The sequence below is a fragment of the Aythya ferina genome (genome assembly GCF_964211825.1).
Source record: "Aythya ferina genome assembly, chromosome: Z".
NCBI classification, from domain to species: Eukaryota; Metazoa; Chordata; class Aves; order Anseriformes; family Anatidae; genus Aythya; species Aythya ferina.
The window spans coordinates 84,253,101-84,272,488 of NC_140299.1; the positions used below are offsets into that span (position 1 = coordinate 84,253,101).

Below are 19,388 nucleotides of genomic sequence, written 5' to 3' on the forward strand. Positions count from 1 at the left end.
AGGGAGACAATGATACCACTGATGTCAGCAGCAAACCTCACTTCAGCTGCAGCTGTGTAAGGTGCAGTGTTCCTCCTTGTGGAGAAATCCCTTGCAGTTCTTCTTATTCAATAATTACACATTTTCTTCACCCAACCCCTCATTATTTTCTCAAGCCCTTGCTTTCAATTTTAAACTGTATTTCCCTATTGTTTTAAGGCAATGGATTGACATTATCTTATTGTTTTCTTTACAAATGTTAAGACCACACACTCTGAGCTCTGCTAACACACTGTATTATGCTACTAGTAGACAAATTTTAACATCACATCACATACATATTGCAGTTGCTGTTGGAACATGCCTTTTAAAAAATACTTTTATTGGATGAAATTGTCTCTTCCCCAAGAAAAATCTGGTTCTTCAATATAATTTATTATACCTTTTAAAATTCTGTCTGTTCAGTAAAATCTTTGCTACATTATAAATACCTGTAAAGAAAATATAATTTAAAATTCTGAGAGAAAACATTATTTTCCTTTTACATTTTTCACAAAACCCACACAGGCACCAAGGAAAGACTAACAATAAAAATAATTTACTCCTGTACAGTCTACTCTGGGTTGGAAACATTCAAAAGAGGGACTTTAAAGTTGTCCTCTTATGAAACTTTGGCTACAACATAGGAATCGATCTTAAAACAAAGTCCTATGTATTCCACCCATCTATAGCTGAAAACTTCTTTCAAAGGCTGATTTGAGTGTTTGCAGTACTTTCCTCACTTTAACATACTGGATTGACAACTAGCAAAAACCACTGCTATCTGACAGAACCAGCCCCTGAATTTCTCTGCACAGGACTAACAGTGGTCCTTTCTCACCAAACGGGAATATTTATTGTAGAGATAAACTCCCAATTCTGACAATTACATTTTATTATTTAATTACAATAACATTCTGCTTTTTCACTAGTTATGTATTGCCAGAAAGCTTGTGTGTTGAAGGGACAACATAAAAAAAAAAAAAAAAGTTTTCTGATTTCAATAACTTTTTTTTTTTCACTTCTTGTTCTAAGCAAATTTCTTAGCAGAGAGCAAGCAATATAAGTGTAAGAGACATTTACTCTTGTAGTTGTTATCGTTGTAGTATGGAGTATAAATATGGAAGAATTCTTCAAATCAACTAAGCCATATCTATCTAAAGCTGGCAAAAAACACAGACTGATCCCCAGGTAGACATGAACCTACTAAAATCAAATGAAAATGCAAAGATTTTTAAATCTTAAGTTTGGTAAGATAATTTTCAAAGTTGCCTTCAAGCAGAAATTACAGAATTTAGTGTGAAGTTTTAAAAATCTCTATCCAAACTAATGAGTTATGAACAAAATATTCAATTCCTTTTTAAGAGAAAGTTGGTTCATTTTAAGGAATAGACAGTAAAGAAGGAACATTTTTTTCTACATAGTCTGGAAAATATTTCTAGTCTACATTTCTACATTTGAACGGTAGATGACAAAGAGAGAAAAGTAAAACCTAGTCAGCACTTGCTTGGATTATCTTTAGCACTGCAATGAGACACTAGGAATCTTCATTTCCTTGTAGCAGATCCTCTCCTATTTCTGAGCACCCACCCATGCATTGCTGTTTTTGTTTGTTTTCAATTATGAACAGCAAAACAATAAGTCAATCTTGACTCCAACTTTAAAGAGGTATCTGTGGAAAACTGTCATTAGATGCCATATGATGCCATTCTATTGTACATGATGCCATGATAATTTTTTCCACTTGGGATAGGGTGATAGACCTTTCTGGCCACTCTGCTTCTCCCTTCACTACTTTTATTTTATTCTGAAGGAGTCTCACCATTTTCTCACCACTTTGCATTTTCCTCTGTCATCTCACTTTTCATCTTTAGTCTCTTATGACTGCTAAAGGTAGGCAGCAACCTGCCGTTCCTGCTCTCTGAAGCTACTCTGTTTCCTCCTCTTTCACTTTCCCCTTACTTCTTTTCCTTTTCCCCCTCCACAACCCATGCAGTTTTTTCCTCCATTTCTGACTCCCTTCTCCTGGGTATTTTTTCATTCATATACGTCCTTCCTCCTCCCCCCATTCATTTTGCCTTACCTTCCTAGATATTTGGGAAATGTTACAATTCACCACAGATACTCCAAAATGCACTCGTTAGATGTTCTGTGCTGGTATAATTTTCCTTTCTACACCTCTTTGGTCACAGTTTAAGGAACAGGCAAAATGATCCTAGCTTTGATTGCTGCGGATGTAGACATCTTAGGAGGCATTTATGTTACTCAACTTTAGAAATCTAACTGAGGCTCCAAAGGTAAGAGATTGTTTCCCCAAAGTTCATCCAGTCAATAAAAATAAGTAAGTACTCCATCAGGTAATTCAGAACCAGTGCAAAAACTAGTCAAGTGCTCTTAAGTGCTATCTGTCTTCATTAGCTACATACAGCCTAGAAAAACTAAGCTCATAATTCAGGCACTTCATTTAGGCAGTTTAAGTTCGGTGGTGAGAATCCCCATGGTCTGGAATGTGTTGTTTGGAGCTCTTTTGTACTAGAATATGTCTGTCTGTAGTCTAAATCATTAATAACTTCATCAGTGTTCACTGATGCTCCAATCCAATTCCAGTTTCCCAGCTGCTCCTTTGCAGGAGAACAGAAGGGTAAGAGTGCATTGTTGTTTGGAAAAGGAACAAAAAATGAAATAAAAAATAAAAACAACTGTGAGGGAAAAGGTACTCGCTGCAAGTATTAAATCTTGAATAAATGCCAAATATAAGAAAGACTACACTATTCATTACAAATCCAGGGATGAGAGTATATCCCCAAAGCTTTGGCAATTCAGTTCAAAACTGCTTAGTAATTCAGGTTTTGAATCCTACTTTATGCTAAGGGAATAGGGTGGAAGAATAAGTAACGTGAAAATTGTTTAAAATAGAGCATTAGTATTTTCAGGGGAATACTGCTGCATTTCATGCCTGAGGGGGCAAATCTACTCTGATGGTAATGAAGAAAGTCTTTGAAAAAAGCTATTACTAAAAAGCATCAGTTTACTGCCTTATCCTCCCACACCTGTTTTTTTCCTTCCTTGATATTTGTGTTAAATATGAAGCAATCAAAGCAGCAATTACACAACTAGAGCATACAATAGACTTCTGAAAAAAAATAAAAATGAAGGTGGGGTGGGGAGAATGAATATTTCCAACTCAGTGCCATACCCTACAGTTTAGTTTCCCTCATTTATGATATCAACCAAGGCTTGCAGCAGTCTATCATCTCTATGCTTGTATGGTTTGGCATTGTAAAAAAGATCAACGTAGTCACTGTACAGGCTTTCTTCTGAGTCTTTTAGCTGGGAGGGCTTGTTTAATTTTTCGAGGGCCTGATAGAAGTGTTCAAATGGAATATTTAACTTCTCACTTGCAGTCTTCTTTGGCAGTCGCTTCTCAGCCATCTGTCTGCTAAAAGCACTTTGCAGTAAGTGCAGCATAGCCTCTGATGGGATTTTATCTTCTGCTTTGTCACTGCTACTACTAGTATCTTCTGTGACTTTGTTTTTTTCACTCAGGTTCTCCTGTGTGGTGTGGTCCTAGAATGCAGATTGGCATAAGAGAGGTTAAGTGTCAAAGCAAAACTGTCTGGATTCAGATTTGCTCTGATTAGTGATTTTCATGTATGTGTGTGTAGATACAATTTTTTCACTTAGGAGCCACTAACATCTGGAAAAGAACTAGATCATTCTATTCTAAAGCAGACTGTTATTATTCATTCAGATTGTCATTATTCATATTCAAACAGACTGCATTGCATATAGTATGAAATCTCCCTGAGGAAGATTAGGAAGTTAACTTAGGATAAGCTAACTCAGGAAGATAACTTCGGAAGTTACAAATTCAGAACCTACAGTGTCAGGATACAACTCATCATTTTACAGCAAGATTTGTCCCAGTCTCAGAAATACTTCTGGCTGTACTGTGGGATACAGCTCCTCAGCTGTCTGTTTGGAGCAAGTACCTGCAGTGGCAATGGCAACTCTGAATGTGCCACACACCCTTGTGGAAAGGACTGAACTAATGCTTCTGTATTACCTGCTCTGTAGTAATCATTTTACCTGGGAAATGACAGTATGGCTAACCCATGGATATGACACGTATCTCAGCAAACTCTGGAAGACTATTGCCAAATACAGACGTGCAGAGAAATTGCTGAGGCACAACCTCATTTCAACACTGTTTGTTATGCTTCCCATGTAGCAATATATGGCTGCATATCATCTTCAATTACACTGGGTCTGTCTTTCTAATGGAACTTCAGCTGTTTTTTAGTATGTGTCTACCAACCTTTTCCTATAGCACCTCCTGAATCCAATTTTATTTTCTTCCAAGTTTATTTTACTGTACATAGCTGCCACAACTGTGGACACTCAATTTTATGTATGTGAAAACCATAATTATGTCTCCCTTGGTATTCTCCTCTGTAACCTTGCTGAAGAAGGTTAGTATCTCTATTATTTACAGACGTCCTAATTACCTAATGGGGAGATGAATAGATGTGATGTGATTAAGTATGCTGAGTATATAACATAATAAAGCATTTTGAAAATATACAATATTATCATCATGAGCACCCAGAAAATCACTGCTATTCTCGGAAGCCTAGAATACATTTGTTTTCCATACGGCACTCTACCTTAAAGGTAAGGAAAGGATGAAAAAGGAGCTGGCAGCAACAGGTCCACGTAACTGAACTATCTCAGTAAGTGAGTTCCTGACTTTTGTGATGCTTCTTTGTTACAAACCTTCTTCCAAACTTCCTTGAAGCACTCCAGCAGGCTCCTTTGGTATCAAACACTTGTTCTTACTAGAATTACATAAATTTAGTGTGTCTGTCAGTGGTGCATTTCTCCCTCCTTGCATTAGCTGTTGAATTCATAGCATTAGTATCAATATCTTCTTTCAATCCTAAAACTGTTAGGTGTTGGCATGTGAAAGCAGAGGCTAAGAAAAATATCAGTTGCTGACACTAAAGAAATTATAACAGTCGCAAAACTCGCAAGTGTTCAGAGGGTAGAGGAAATTAATACAAAATGAGTATGTATTTTCTTATTAGGGAAAAAGACACAATTCTCCAAGAAATTTAAAAATATATATAGAAAACAATTACTGTGATGCTACCTCTACAAGGTCTGTCATCTTCTCCACACCTCTTCTGTCATTTTGCACAGCATTGTAGGATGTGTAAACACGTGGCTGCTTCATATGTTCAGGCTGGGTAGCAGTGCCATGCAAAATCAATTTCCAATTTACAATCCTTCCTTCATTTTGTATTCTTCTGGACTAAAGGGCAAGCACAGCATTAGCATAGGTTCTCAGGATGTAAGAAGAAAAAACAGAGGATACTTGCTCAAAAAGCAGAGAGAATTCACTAAAATAAACAATAAAGATTTCAATATCTAAATTTAGAGCATGATTTGTAAGCACCAAAAGACTAATACATTAGAGACAGAACATATCAGAAGGTGGGATTTAATGCAATGGCTTGACTACTCCAAGTATTCATCTTTTGAGTTAATGTAATTATTAATTGATCATGTAATCATCAACGGAATTTCAAAACACAACACAAAATTACTGAAGTATAAGTTTGTGTTATTGGTATTAGATCACTAAGCCACTCCTTGGCAATTTTCTCACAAGAGCAACCATTGAAACAGTAGCTCAGAATAACATTCTGTACACTTACAATAGCAGTCTGTGGAGGTGAGCTACAAATGTTTTGTCCATTCGTTTTGTCAATGGTATTTAAATAGAAGAAAGTGAAAGAGAAGGGTACATAGAATGGTGTGAAACTTTATTTTTCCAAAGCTTCTTTCAGAATTTTTACTTGGTCATTTATTGACTGAAGAGAGCTGCTGAAGCTCTTTTTTACTAAGTTTATGCCAAAGTTTACATATGCAATTTATGTGGCAATTAAATTATCAGTAACTCTGCATGGCAATCTCTGATTTCAGGTGAAGACATTAATGTGCAAACTTATTTCTGGAATCACAAAACCCTATAAACTGAGGAAAAAATCCATTGTTTCTTTCAGACAAAAAGTTAGCTTATTGTAAATTTCAGGAACCACTAGCTTGAAATTGAAAACAAAAAGATAGTTACATACAAAATGCCCTTCTTGGCTTTCTTCCTTCCTTCCAAAAAAAAAAAAAAAAAAAAAAAAAAAAGGCATTATTTTAGCTACAAAGAGCAGGATATCTGTAACCATGGGGTTATCTATAAGCCTACAGTATTAACACTACGCTGTTGATAATAATATTTACTTCTACTGCCTTGTCCATCTGCTCAGTATTCAGTATCATCCTCCTGATTACAATTCAAGGCCAGTAAGGGTTGGAGACTCAGTGTCTGCTAGGAAGCACTTGGTTTCTTGCAGGATCTGATCCTTAATGACAAGCTGATTAACAGACAACTTCAATGAAATTCTCCAGAGATGACTGAGTCTGATCACTCTCGCTTCGAAGAGAATGATTTTTCAGTTGCCTATCAAACAGCCTTCTTCTGTCCCACTGTCACAATCTGTGTTCCCAAGCACTTTTAGTAAACTTATTTATTTTTTATCTGTAGATTTCTTGGCTTTAATTCTTAAAGCTTGTTCAGCAGTAATTACTCTGAGAAAGAGGTTGGGGAAAGATATATATCAGCATAGCTCTCTAAGGCCACCAGAAATTCATTAATTCCAAGGGGTTTGAGTTAATGAAAATTATGCACATGTACCAAGAGGAGACTATTGTCTATCATGTGCTCTTTTCTGCATGGAAAAAAAAAAATGCAGTTAATCATATGTAAATTTGATTACATACTTCATGAATCACAAAAAATTATATTAAGAAGTGACTTCTTCCAGTGACATATTAAGTGAGAAAAACATAGGCATGAAACTCCATTTGACAGGTACATGTCACTGGAATGAGTACAGTTCTTTGCATTTATGTTAGAAGAAGAAAATCTGACTTTATCTTTTTTTTTTTTTTTGTGCTATTTCTTCAGATGAGCCAGTCTTTAATCTTTAAGCCAGATGGATGCTCTGTTTAAATAAACTCTTGCTGTAGCTTCTTTCATGAGAAGATTCACTGTTCAACATACTTGATAGTGGCTAGTGATCATATTCAAGCTCTCAAACTTATCAGACATACTTACCACATCAGTAATTCTTAACACCCAGGTGCCTGTTGGATTCTCTCCCCATGTGTGAACAGACATGAAGTCCCAGTTCTTAAAGCCATTGGGAGATTTATCTCTCTCTCTCTCAGCCAGTAAGACAGTGCTGGTCCCTGTGTTAGTGCAAGATCAACAGTAGTGACTGTTCATATGTGTACACTTCTGCTTGTCACTTGGCTTGGTTTGCAAACTATGTAGTGCAAAGGTACCCTGGAAAAACACCATTTAGCCATGGCTGGGGGAATGGGAAACATGCTATCTCTGGTCACTGGGTACCTTATCAAAACCAGCTCACACAGAATTGAAAACCAAAGCCTTATCCTGAATTCATTGTTGTATTTCTGGCAGGGGAGTGAATGTAAAATGTTACAGCCCAGAACTCCAACAGGGCAAAAACTATTTGTATTGTTATTATTATTACAAAAATGCTACAGTTCAAAAAGCATTTCTGCAGCATAAGAGACTCTAATGCAGAGCAGAAGGTTTTTTTTTTTAGTTGCATATAAGGAGAGAGTGTGGAAGCTCTATTTACATAATATGGAGCAAGAGAAGCCCCAGGGAGACTGATCACAAGCTATAAATATGTTTAAAGGTAACACTGTAAATAAAGAAAAGGGATGACATATTTAGTAGGAAAGTTTTACAGGAAAGTGAAAAAAAAAAAAAAAAAAGCAGCAAGAACTGAAGGATAGTTCAGTCATAACAGCAACATGATAGTATTGTGGGGGCAGCAATACTTGACTATTGCTACCTCAACTACACCCACAGATATACATATGCAGATGAGGAACATATTACTGTCATTGGTCTTTCAAAAAGGGGTGTTTTACTGAGATGAAACCAGGCTTCCTATGTATTAGCAACACAGGGAGGAAAATATCTCTATAAAAGTAGAAAGAGCTCCATGAAGTGCCTAGAGACAGTCCATTTATATGCTTACAACCCAAAACTTATCTAAGATGGAATTAAATTAGAAAATAGCACCAATAATCAAGGGTAAAACAGATTACAGCAACATTGGACCCATAAGACAAAAGCTAAACTCAGAAAATGAAGAATTAATGCTAGGGTTAAAAGGAATCCCAGACAAGGTAGGCTTTGGAAGAATACTGTGTGTACAGTATCTAAGCCTGCTTTGAAGTGAGGTCATGCAACAATCACATCAACGAGGCATTAGTAGTTTATTATATGCAAATTATTATATCACCCTTTAATATCAGTAAATTAGATTAGACCAATGTTTAAATTCTAATCTGAAAGTTTATCTGGTTTTTGTTTTGTTTCGCTTTTTAATAATATCAGCAGATCTGACAGAAGATCTTACTCTCTACAAAGTTATTTATGCTCTTTCTCCTTTCTTTTCATTCTCCTTATTTCAGGGCACTGTCAAGATCTCTTGCTATGTTGTAGCATACCTAATACAGTAGTACTATGGTGCCAAATAGAGACTTTTTTTACATTCACCAATGGGGAAACACTTGGGTAAAATCTAGGGAGTCAGATTTCTTGAGTTTTCCATTAGGTCATTAAATCACAGGAAGGCTGATAGGCATTACAATTTGATACCGCCAGGAACTCTCAGTTTTCACAGGTCCAGGTGCTAGAATGTGACACATTAGAAACAGTGCCTTCATTTCTGAAGTAAACATCTTCTTACAAAAATAATCCAAAATGCAAGAAGAGTGAAAAAAGGCACTCAAAGAACTAGTTCTCGTTCCCAGGATTCTTTGTCCTCACATTCACCTGTTGGTTGTGCCTAGATTTGTGTAATGATGTGTTTAGCTATTTTTTAATCCTCTGAGGAACATACAAGTAGTTTTAATGAAATGTTACACACTACAGCAACAGAAAGTAATGTCTTAGCTTCCCATACCTGATGGAGACACCAAGGTGACATGAAGATCACCTCTACGGGAATATTCAATTGTTGCCTCAAGCTGCACATGCTCCAGAGATGCAATTGAGTTTTCTTGACCCTCACAGGCTTTTGTGGGAATTTCAATGATGACTTCCTCATTTGCTCTTAATAATCTGTCAAAATTACAGTAAATATTACTGACAGAAACTTTTGATTCTGGATCATTATGTGAAGCATTGAAACAATAACAATCATTTAGAATGATGGGAAGAGAAGTAAAGAAAAAAAATAATTTTTAAATGTCCCCATGAAAACCCTGGGAGTCCTGAATGCACAGGAAATACTGAAGTGGATCAAGTTGTGTACACTCTATAAGTTACAGTTATGCAACCCACCCTGGAAGCAAGCAAGTCTGGGTTATTTAGTTTCTGTCAGCACTTCGCTGTTCCACAGCGGCTACAAAAAAAAAAGTCTTTGCAGTCAGCTACATCACATGACTCTATCAGACTTAGCTGCCTCATAGATATATGCAATAGAGCTGTTACCATAAAGTTATAGCATTGCATCAGGCATAGCATTTTTTATTTTTTGTGGTTAATGCCATCTCTACAAAAAAAAGGCTTACATCGTCCATATGTGTTCATGCATAGCTTTCTCTGCACAATTTCCATTACTTCTAATGAGAAAGTATATAGATCACCACAGAAATCATTCAGAATTCAAAATATTGGGATCTTTGTTTTTATAATGTCACACAGAAGACTGCAATAAAAATACATAAACAGCAAGTATTGCATATACCAGAACTAGATCAACACTCTGTGGAAAGGAGAAGGCTCATAAAAACAAATCGATAGTAAAACAGCATAAATTGTAAGGTTACCAAGCAGTGACACTCCAAAACACCATAATATGTTTTTACAGACAGATTTTTAGTGCACTCACATGGTATAATTTCTATCTTTGAAATATCTGTATTTATTCTAAAGAACAAACACATAAATTAACAAGTAGAGACAAAAACATTCTAGATATCCTTACTCATTAATCAGGTTAGTGATTTGTGATTAAAGCTTGTATGTTGAGCTCAGTTTAGACTCACTGTGCTATGAGCACTTGTGAATATGCCTTGTAACTCTTTCCAGTGAACCTCTGAAACACGCATGTTTCATAAGAGCAGTGCTATGGATGTGACTAAAGCTTAGTATATCACCCTGATTTCAACATACCCTATGCATGTCACAGGAGAAGAGTTGCTAAGACTACTACAGATGTTCCTTTAAAAAAAATCTCTGAAAAAAAATGGTATCTTTTTGCTCATCTGCTGATAGCAGTCTAAACATTCTTATCTGATCAGGTTCAGTTTCACAGTATCATTCATACATGCATTGTCTGTAAAAGCAGAGATCTCATTTTTGTGAGAGTTCATGCTAGTGATGTTCATCAGTCTTACACTAAAAAAATAGCAAGCAAGCAAATGCTGCTTGCCTGTTCCTGGGGGAATATAGTAGGGCAAAACCAAATGAATCAAAAGAAATCTCTTAGTCTGCTTTTGAGTGATCCGTGCACAATACTATCCTTCAGGCATTACTAAAATAGATGTAAGCCTAGCTACTACTAACACACAGTCTTACCTTGGTTCAAAGCTTTTGTCCTTCACAATACACTCTCTCTTTTCTGGTACACCTCTCCATCTTTTGGGATCAGCTAAATCCACCAGCGCATTGGCATTGAGTAGTCCAAACCCAAATCGGCTGTTTACCATCAGTCCCGCTCCATTCTTTTTCCATCCTGGATTGCCAGCCAGTGGATCATATTCTGAGGTCCATACTACCAGGTGCTGCATATCCCTCCATGTTAGATTTGGACTGTTGAGAGAATGTGCCAGATTAATTTTTTTGAGACTATCTATAATTTTTCTCTTTGGTTTGCAACATTAGTTTGCAACAAAAAGTGTTTTCAATGTACATGGTACCCTATTATTTTAAAATATAGAGCACGTTGCATGTGTATTCTTCCAATACTTCTTCAGGTAAACAAGATTGCTATGTAAATGCTATCTAGCAAGATTAGAGTCCAATAGTTCAAACTACTTAGGCATTTAACTTTATCTATCAAAAATATTATTTCCCACCACTCTTTATGGAAACTGGTGAGAACTTTGAAAATTCACTTGGCATTTGAGTCATCTATGATTAACTCTACCCTTTAAGATATGGTCCTTGGCTTATGTCATTAAAGGAGTATGCAATAGGATAGGAAGCTGAACACACAACATTCAAGTGCTAAGCCTACACCCTGATGTCTAAGTGAAAAGGCCATTGTCTTGTCAACAATGTGCCAACATTGTCTTGTCCTACCCTGTTCTTTACCCCCATCTCTAACTCATAGTTCTGGCTACCAGCCCTGCAGGGTGTGAACCTGTCTGCTCCCTGCCTGCTCTAAAAGCTGAGCTTCGGTACCTTCCATTTTATGTCTCATCACTGACAGGAAAGGTTCCGCAAATTGACTAAGCACTTCACTTAAACTCCCGCAACCTATTGTCTTCAAATTGAGCTCTCTTGACAGAAGCGCACCCTCACTGCCTTTAAGTGCAATTGACCAGCTCAGCAAACAATTGTTGCCAGCGCACTAAATGGACTAAAATTACTTGGTCATCACATTTTACTTGCGTTGGTTCTGACTTGCTAGGACGGTGTTGAGGCAAGTAGCTGCTTATTTCTGTCATCAGGCTGAGTAAGTCTGACTGACAAGTGGAGCAGCAGCATGAGATAGTGTAACTTTCAGGAAGGCAATGTTTGAGGCAAGATAGTGGGGCATCTGAAAAACAGGAGTTTCAACAGTAATTTTGTGACATCTTACTTTGCCTCCAGAGCCAGAGCAAAAATTCCTGCTGCCAGTGGTGCAGATGCAGAGGTCCCAGTGTGAGTCTCTGTACACTCGTTGTGAAGATCAGCACTTGTCTGACAGAAAAACAACAAAAAATTGTCTGAAAATATTCAGATTGCATGAATGAACAGTTGTAAATACAGTCAATCCATACTCACAAACATAACTATGTATCCTTTACTTGATGCGTATTAATACATTTCTCACCAGCAAAGCGATGGATGTTTAAATCCGTTCATATTTCAATCCTCTCTTTTTACTTCAACTATAATTTTTGTATCAAAATGCTTTGTGTTGGAACAAAATACTCCCACACTGAATATCTTATTTTATTCTAAGGTTTCACAATAAGTGTTTCAGGCTTACTGGTGAATCATAAAAACAGATCATTGTGTTGGGCCTAGAACATTTAAAATTACTGCTTGCTGGAAAATTACTCATAGGATTAGTATTAGTGTTCTGCTCCCTCTTCAGCAGAAGAACTATAATTTGCAATGAAACATGCTTTATTTGGCAATTAAATACCAAACACATCTCTAGATATGCAAAGAGGCAACACCAAGACCTTCACATCTCAGTTATGAAGACTAGTCAATTAGGAAGTACTGACCCATGGCTAATTTGGAATAACATTGTTTTAATCCCCATCCACGTAGTTTGCTGTAAAATTACCATCAACCAGAGCTGAACAGAAATTATAAGTTCTTAAACATTATTTTATCACAGAAAAGTTCTTTAGTACAAGTCATATCTTGCACCATTAACGAAGACACAGACTGATCTGTCCACTTGCTGAGTACCTTTCACAGGTTTCAAAGCTCCATTGTTACTGTCACCAGTGGGAACTGAGGGGCTAAAAATCTTACAAAATGAAGTGTTGGAGTGATAATGTATACCAGAGGTGCTGACTGATATGGGTACACTAACTCCACAAGTTTTTTGCTTATAGTCTCAATCTCTCCTCATGAAGAATGGGACCATCTCCATTGAGAGGCCTCCATCATACACAGATATCAGAAGATTTCAAGCAAGTGGATTTAATTTCTTTGATACAACAATATTGTTTAGCCATCGCTCTATGGTAGATGTTCTGAGAATACAACCATATCCTGGAGTACAAATCCCTCACTGCTTCAAAATGAAAGCACTAAGCATGTAAAACAGGTGGTCAACACTAAGCATTTAAGAGCTGTCACTTGTTATTTGCATATATATAACACATTTCTATGTTTTGTTCTGAATCTGGTAAAAACAACCTACAATTCTTTGGTCAGTATAATCCCCACTGCTGTATGCTGTGGCCAGAGTTGAAGAGCACTTCTCTGCATACCAGGGAGAAAGGCCTTGCTGAGAAGCACTGCTAATGGAGATAGTGTAGATACTATCAGTATAACCATCACAGTCACAGTTGTCACCCTGACGACCTCCATTCCCAGAAGCCCATACGAAAATGGAGCCTTTTCCATTTCGGCCCTAGAGGAAATGAAATGGGTTGTTATAAAAGAGATTTTGTAATATATTCTTAGCAACTCCTCCTGTCCCCTCGTCTCCCCCCAACATGAAAGTCCTAATATATCAAACGTTTTCAGGTAGAAAAGGATAATTTTCCACTATAGAAGACAGAGACAGAAGAAAACAGCTACTTGTGATTTTCTACCTCAGACTCTATAGTACAATCTTTTAGCTTGTCTGTATATTTTAGCTTGACTAATCTACATTTACTGTCCATGGACAGTAAGTTTCCTTAAAATAGGTTTTAGTGTTAAAAACAGTCTGTGATCAGCAGGAAAGTTTTCCCACATAAGAGTGTTTCAGTCCTGAACACTTCTAGGAAAAATGCTTTTTTTATTTAAAGAAATAGCTAGTTCATCAGGAGTTATTTCACTTGCATTTCTTGTAATCAGAGGCATGGTAAACAGTATAAATGATGTACACAATATGACTTTTCCACCAATTTCTTTTTTTGTAATGAAGCCTTTCACTGTTGGCACTCGCTGAAAAACAGCAACAGTAAGCACATCTGGTTGAAAAGCCTCCCTTCTCTTACAAATCTGTGGGCCAGCACCAGCAGGCTCAGGACATACCCATTTTAATTCCCTGCTCTGGCCCCCAGAGAGTAATGAGGTAGCAGCAGCTAACAACTGATGCTGACAGCTGACAACAGAGTGCTGCAGCAGCACGTCAACCATCACAGCTATCACAGAGGAAGCATATAGCAGCTATTCAGCCTTCAGCTGTGCTCGTCCTTCAGAGAAGAAAATATGTTTCATGTGAAAAGCAAAAGTTCATTTTTTATTCTTTATTAACATATGTATATTCACTGGAAACTGCAGTTGAAATACAGGTTTTTATCACCCTCACCCCTCAGATAAGATTTAAAGTTATTCATGCGTGGCCTAAGCAACATTTGCAGCACTTAAAGCATTAGAAATAAAGAAAACAGAAAAATAAGCTGTAGTCTTTGAGATACAATTGCTAAAATGGGAAGGACAACCCACATGAATTACAGAAAATGAGATAATATCTTCTTTTGAAAATAAAGGCTGCAGTCCAGAAAAGCAATGGTATATGTAAACAGATGATTTGATTTCTCTTGGAGTGCTACCAACGCCTCTCAGATGCTTAAGGCTAAGCATATGCTTAAGTGTTTTACTGGGCCAGCAATAAATGAGCCAGGGATGAGACTCATTGGCAGCTCCATCTCTGACTGACTAAGGGGGATGGAGAGCATCCAGATCCATGCATGAGGAAGCCTGACAAATTAGTGAGTAAATTCATTCCCCTCAGTAAATAAAACAAGTTGTAAAAACAGGTACATTCCTCACCAAATAACCTGATTTTTCAGAGTATGACCACCAAACATTGGTTCCTAATTAGTGCTTTTAATTATCCCTTTTCACTAACTGCCTACCTACGGACTTAGATCCCTGTTTATCACCAACCCATCCCTCCCCAGCCTCCATTCTTCCCTCAGAGTATGCTTGTCAGTTGTCAGACTCCTTTCTTCTTCTCTCTTATCTGCTAATGTTAACTGCTCTGTTTTCAATACCCTCCCTTGATTTGCTCCTGTCCTTCAAGCTTTCTCTCTTTCTCTCCTTTCTTGTCTCTGACTAATACAGACTTCCTCTCTGTATTACTACCTGTCCTTCTTTAGATATCTTTTCACTGCCAATAGCATAAGCAGCTTTTTAATACATCTCCAAAATCTTTCTCTTTGTACACTACTGATCATCCAATGACATCAAAAGAGGATAATATAAAACAGAACTGTAAAACCACTGTTTCCAATACATCATGTGTTTTTACTATCTTGAATTTAATTGGATCGTGATATGCACCAATTTATAAACACAATACAAGCCCATCCACAGGGTGCTGAAATGCATAGCTATTTCACACAGCAAAATATTCACAAAGCAGAAATTTTGTATTAAATTTTTATAGGCTTTCAGTGCAGAAATCCAATTACTGTTCAGTGCAAAACAAGCAGCAGAGGAGAGTGGGGGTAGGGCAAGACAAAGGCAGCTAAAGTAGCAACAGAAAAAGAAAGCTTATCTGTAGAGAATAGCAGCTAAAACCAGCTTAGAAGGCTCTGGTAGTGCTTTTTTAAAAGTCCTGTTCTAGCTAGTAATTTCTCTGACCAGTACTATTAAAATTTCTCTTTTCCTTTTTAAATATGTTTAAATGAATAGAGTGCAAACCATTTTCTTTTCCTGCCTGATATGAACCATTTTAAAATCCTGTTCTCTGCCACATTTCATTGCATTTTTTTCTTAAGTATCATACCTGTTTTATCCCATACTCAAAAGCTTTCTGTGCCAGTCTCCCAGGTCCCTCAACAGTTTTACCATCATCATTAGGTCCCCAGCTTGCACTGTAAATATCCACATGTTCTGGATTGAAACCAATTGAACTGGCTTCAATAGCATCAGTGACTATTCCATCCAGCATACGTATACCTTAAGAGAGAAAAACAAGCAGACTGTATTTACTGTTTCTTCTTCTTCTTCATCTTTGTTACCTGATTGTACATTTTCCAGCAAAATTAATCTATAACTATTGTACCACAGACAACTGCTGTTCATTTAAATAATACTCAGGATAGTTAATGTCAATGTAAAATAGTACACTTACCCTTTATTTGTAGAGCTTGGTGCTCTCTACAAACGTGAAAAAAAAAAAAATCCTAAAATTTTGTTGCACCTTATTTACCTCTTTCTCTGTTTTTGCACAAAGCCAGGAAGATGATGTTCTGTTTACTGTTCCTGCTTTCTTTTCATTACAATGAGCCCTCATTGTAACGACCTTCTTCTTCTTCTTTTAAAATAATAACAAAATTCTTTTCTCAAATTGTTATCATATCACTAAAATTAAATAGGTTTTGTCAACATTATTTTTAAGAGTTTTTAGTTCAAGGATGTAATTCTGACTGTTCTGACTAAAGCACTGTCCTCTATGTCATTAAGCCATTTTACTGTCTTTGTGATGCTATTTCACAAGCTCTTCAGTCTTCACCACAAAAAACGCTCACTGTTGTTTTACTACCGTATTCTTCCTACTGTGAGAAATCCAGGGATGCTAGTGATATCTAGCCATTAATGTTTTATTAATAACTGCATGATCTAATCTTCTCCAGATCAAACCTAATCACAGTGGTACTTAAAATTCAGTGGCAGGCAGTGGCTCGCCTGCACTGGACCCCCTGCTCTGCAAGCCCCTAGCTCTGCAGTGGGATTACTACCACCGTCCAGTACTGGGTGAGGACAGAAACCCCCGCTATGGCATGGTTCTCCCAGCAAGAGCAGCAATCTGACGGTTAGTGCAGTCAGGATTCAGCCTGTGTTTTCAAGCGATGAAAATGTCAGGGTTCTCCCAAACTTGGCGAGTGTGTATGACAGCAGCTGCACCATTATAGGCAGCTGGTGAATTGTGATGACTGATTTTCTGGCTTTTTCCACCAAATGGGGATTTTTCCAAAGCATGCCAGGAAGAATGTGACAGTGCTTAAATTAAAAAAAAAAAAAAAAAAAAAAAAAAAAAAAAAAAACCTTCCCCTTGCAGCTCTCTATTTTATTATTTTTTATTGTTAAGCAGTAGAAAAAGCATAATTCTTTCCCCAAATGGCTGCCCTCTAAGACTCAACACCTCTGAAAGAAAACTGAGCTTTATTATTTCATATTAATTAGTGGCAAAAAAGAGACAAAGGAGTTAATCTGTTCAACCACTGCTACTCCACTATTGCTTATAAAGCTAGGAAAAGAATCAAGGTGCTTCAGGTTCTACAAATACCTCTTGCCCTGGATAGGTTTAAACTTGTAACTTGAAATTTTGCATATTCCTTTTTCAACTAGCTCAGAATTGTGAGAATCTGTTATACATGTGTGCTGTGAGCAAAGATCTGTCTGTGTGGAAATGACTGAAACACTCTGGACATTGGGTTGTAACGTATCATGAGATACTGGAAATGCAGAGAGACATTTCTCAGACAAGAAGACAAAGCCAATTCCACTGATAAATAATGTAGTAAGGAAGAAAACATGCACACTGGCAATGCATTGATAAAAACAAAAACAAAACAAAACAAAACAAATAACAGTTCAGTAGAAAAACAAAAAAATAAAAATAAAATAAAACAAAAACAAAAACAAAAACAATACTGTCATGTCTTTATGACCTCCAAAAATACTGCTTGGTTAAGTCAGCTTGGGATTTGATGACTGCAGTGATATTTCCCTAAGCAGATTCCAATTATCTGCTCTTGCATAAATTCTTCCACATGCTTTCTCTCACCATCAGTCCCACAAATTCAAAAGCAGGCAAAGCCCAAGGTAATTTCAGACACATACATGTATCTGCATGGCAGAAGGCTATTTTTAGCAGCACATCACTATGTGGGAACTCTCAGCCCAGTCCTTTGTGAAAAGAAACTTCCTAATCATTTGATTTCCATGGCAGCACCAGAGAAATATCGTAGCATAGTGCTGTGGTTAGATATGCACAAAGATATACACACTCTGCTTTACTCCAAAGGTGATAAATACACAATTTCTTAGCTCTATACCAAACAAGAGGCTAACGTTATATGAAACTGAAAGGTGTCACTTTTAAAACTGACATTAAGAAGTAGTTGTTTCACACAGCACATAGGGATGGCCTGTGGGATTCATGGCCAAAAGCTGTTTAAAAGATTTACACAGCTTTCAGAACAGGGCCAGACATTAACGTACTAATAGGAATGCTTGACGTTATTAAAGTTACTATTTTCATGGAAAATGAAAAATTTTTAATTGAATGTTTGACTTCAAGGCAAAGTTAAACCAGTCTCTAATGTTGAAGGTCAGAGAACAGCATATTCCAAAAGCCAGGGTTTCTTTCCCTTTTTCTCAAAGCATATATTGCTGACTATCAGAGAGAATGCATTGGCTACGGACCACTGGATTTATCCAGCATGGCAATTGATACAAGCAAACAGCTGCCTAAAGAAGTCACCCTGAACTAATGTCAAATAGAAGTGTGTAATGCATCATTCCAAGGATTAAAGGAAAAAAAAAAAAAAAAAAGAAAAAAAAAAATGCCTGTGAAGAAATGAATCCTCCATAGCCTTGCACGGAAAAAAAACAAAACAAACAAAACAAAAAAAAAAAACCTTCCAGTGTCTACCCAGACCAAATTTAGCTAAATCTTTTGAAGAATTCTCCTATTTTTCTGTTGCTCTTTGGACACGTTTTTGTTATTCCTCTATCTCAATCACACTGGTCATATATACTGGCTTACAATTTATTTCAACTCTTGTGTATTTTTCTTATTTGCCACCCAGTTATCAGGAGTTTTCTGGGTAATCTGAAGCACTGGATTGCTTTTCCTCCTGTTATTTTCCTTTTCTAGACAAGTCACACAGTACAGATTTCTAGTTTGCATTTGCAAATGAAATCTGTGGAAGAACCTTCTCTATAGATGCAAGTGCCTTAAAATATGGGCACAGCAGGAGTTCAGACATCATTGCAGCTTCATCCACTTTGCCCTGCTTTGAAAATTTGGCATCTTCATCTCATGAGCGAGATATTTTATTTAAACAGAGCATGACAGCATAATGCATTATGGCGAAGGCAGACTGCAAAGCTGACATCTGTGACAGCTTAGTAGAGTAAATGGGAACCTACAAACGTAAGACCAAAATGGTGGGAATGGCAGTTATGGGTGTCAACTGCCACTCATCATCCTTTTGTTTAAAAGGAAAAAAGAAGTAATGGAAAAACTAGACTGCAACAAGTATCTTCCTCTGAGCCAAATAACCATTTGCAGCTAATACTTTAATCATAACTATTTCATAAACTTCTAATGGATTAATTTGGATATTCTTTCTTCTAATCTGCTCAATCCCCTCTCCTCCTCCATGCCATCTCCTTCCAAGATAACCAGCTACAAGTG

General features: G+C 37.0%; 1 protein-coding gene across 1 annotated transcript in view; it reads right to left on the reverse strand.

The window, feature by feature from the left end:
- Positions 1-254: 254 nt before the first annotated feature.
- PCSK1 (proprotein convertase subtilisin/kexin type 1) overlaps positions 255-19,388 on the reverse strand; it is a 30,117-nt gene continuing 10,983 nt past the window's right edge. Inside the window, exons 7-14 of the mRNA XM_084503189.1 lie at positions 15,747-15,919; positions 13,221-13,433; positions 11,934-12,034; positions 10,706-10,939; positions 9,087-9,244; positions 7,193-7,326; positions 5,171-5,332; positions 255-3,585 (exon numbers count right to left, since the gene is read on the reverse strand). Coding sequence (XP_084359315.1) covers positions 3,223-3,585; positions 5,171-5,332; positions 7,193-7,326; positions 9,087-9,244; positions 10,706-10,939; positions 11,934-12,034; positions 13,221-13,433; positions 15,747-15,919 — 1,538 coding nt within the window. The 3' untranslated portion in view covers positions 255-3,222. The remainder of the gene's footprint in view (positions 3,586-5,170; positions 5,333-7,192; positions 7,327-9,086; positions 9,245-10,705; positions 10,940-11,933; positions 12,035-13,220; positions 13,434-15,746; positions 15,920-19,388) is intronic.